The sequence below is a fragment of the Myotis davidii genome, unplaced genomic scaffold (genome assembly GCF_000327345.1).
Source record: "Myotis davidii unplaced genomic scaffold, ASM32734v1 scaffold1754, whole genome shotgun sequence".
NCBI classification, from domain to species: Eukaryota; Metazoa; Chordata; class Mammalia; order Chiroptera; family Vespertilionidae; genus Myotis; species Myotis davidii.
This window is the reverse complement of record NW_006285993.1, coordinates 426,777-428,780: the sequence shown is the minus strand read 5'-3', so window position 1 is coordinate 428,780 and position 2,004 is coordinate 426,777. Positions and strand designations below refer to the sequence as shown.

The 2,004-nt window shown below is 63.5% G+C and overlaps 1 protein-coding gene across 1 annotated transcript in view; it reads left to right on the top strand.

The window, feature by feature from the left end:
- ITGAX (integrin subunit alpha X) overlaps window positions 1-2,004 on the top strand; it is a 60,274-nt gene that overhangs the window by 5,194 nt on the left and 53,076 nt on the right. Inside the window, exons 6-10 of the mRNA XM_015559675.1 lie at window positions 55-185; window positions 300-445; window positions 685-838; window positions 1,123-1,273; window positions 1,699-1,772. Coding sequence (XP_015415161.1) covers window positions 55-185; window positions 300-445; window positions 685-838; window positions 1,123-1,273; window positions 1,699-1,772 — 656 coding nt within the window. The remainder of the gene's footprint in view (window positions 1-54; window positions 186-299; window positions 446-684; window positions 839-1,122; window positions 1,274-1,698; window positions 1,773-2,004) is intronic.

Sequence of the window (2,004 nt, the reverse complement as noted above, 5' to 3'; positions counted from 1 at the left end):
GAGGGTCTGGGCTCTGGGAGCGCCCGCAGAGGACCGTGCCACCTCCTTCCTCAGAGTGCCCGAGGCAGGAGCAGGACATCGTGTTCCTGATCGACGGCTCAGGCAGCATCAGCTCCAGGGATTTTGCCAAGATGCTGAGCTTCGTGAAGGCTGTGATGAGCCAGTTCCAGAGACCCAGGGCCCAGGTGTGCCCGTGGGGCAGGGCAGGCGCTGGGCAGGCCTGCAGGAGGGCGCTGGGGCTCCGGGGGAGGGCGCTGGCACTCCGGGGAGGGAGGTGCCAGCCCCTGCTCTTCTCCCAGTTCTCCCTGATGCAGTTCTCCAGCACCTTCCGGGTTCACTTCACGTTCAAGGAATTCTCGCAGAGCTCAAACCCACTGCGGCTGCTGGACTCTGTGAGACAGCTGAACCAGTACACGCACACGGCCTCAGCTATCCTGAGGGTCACGTGAGTCCTGACCCTCCGGCCCTCCAGGCGGCCGCCCTTCCCCTGGGCCTCCTCCGGCTCCAAGACAAAGGGGCCGATGGAACTGAGATTCTGCCTGGTCTCCTCACCAATGGGGGGGCGGGGGGGGGGGCCCTGGGCCGCCCGCATCAGGCCTCCCGGGGAAGTCACCTCCTCGTTGCTGCGCCGCGGAGGCGGAGGGGCTGTGCCCAGGCGCCTCTGGACCCTCCTCTTTCCTGCAGAGAAGAGCTGTTCAGTGCCCACAAGGGGGCCAGACAGGACGCCTCCAAGATCCTCATCGTCATCACGGATGGGGATAAAACAGGCGACAACCTGGAATATGAGGATGTCATCCCCCGGGCCGAGGCCAAGGGCATCGTCCGCTATGCGGTCGGGGTAGGATGCGGATGCTGCCCTCTGCTTCCTCTCTGGGGACTTCCCTTCCAGGGACAGAACCCAGCTCTCGGCTTCCACTGCCCGCGGGGGGAGGCTGGTTAGCCTGGGGACCTGGCCCTCTGCCAGCCTCCCTGATGCTTTCTGAGCCTCCGTTTCTCTCCCGGATCCGGGGGGACGGGTGGGGAGGTGACACTGGCCCCCATCACTGGAGGACACGGCGCCAGAGCGTGGCAGGCGCCGTGGGCTTGTCATCTGTTCACTGAGTCAGTTTCCTGTGGGGACAGGTGGGGTCGGCTTTTCAGGACCTACGCGCCTTCGCAGAGCTGAACGCCATCGCGTCCAGGCCGCCGCAGGAGCACATATTCAGAGTGGACAACTTTGATGCCCTGAGAGACATTCAAAGGCAGCTGAAAGAGAAGATCTTTGCCATTGAGGGTAAGTCAGAGCTGGAACTCGCTCTAGACACCTCATTCACGGGTGCCTTTCCTCTGGGCCCTGCCTCCAGGTCAGAGCACCAACCCTGCCCTCTGGACATAGTCTCCACCATCAGGCCCTGTTAAAGCTGGGGTGTCCTGCCCTGGCCGGTGTGGCTTAGTGGATAGAGCGTCAGCCTGAGGACCTGGGGTGCAGGCTCCTCCCTTGCCCGGGCCGTGGTTGGGGCGTGCGCAAAAGGCAACCAATTAAAGTGTTTCTCTCACATCAGTGTTTCCCTCTGTCTCTCCCTCTCTCTTCCTCTCTGAAAATCCATGGAAAACCACCCTCGGATGAGGATTAAAAAAAAAAGCTGAGGTGTCCTGGCAAAGCCTGTCCCCCCCGCCACCCACCCCCCGGCCCGAACCTGAGTGCCATGCCTTCCCCAGGTACGCACACCGTGAGCAGCAGCTCCTTCGAGTTGGAGATGTCCCAGGAGGGCTTCAGCGCGGTGCTCACGCCCGTGAGTGGGCCCTTCCGGCACCGGTGTGGGATGAGGGGAGCGTGTGGGATGAGGGGAGCGTGTGGGATGAGGGGAGCGTGTGGGGATGAGGGGAGCGTGTGGGATGATGGGGAGCGTGTGGGATGAGGGAGTGTGTGGGATGAGGGAGTGTGTGGGATGAGGGGAGCGTGTGGGATGAGGGGGAGCAGGGAGGAGGTAGGGGAGGGTGGGTGTCAAGGGTGGGCCGCCTTGG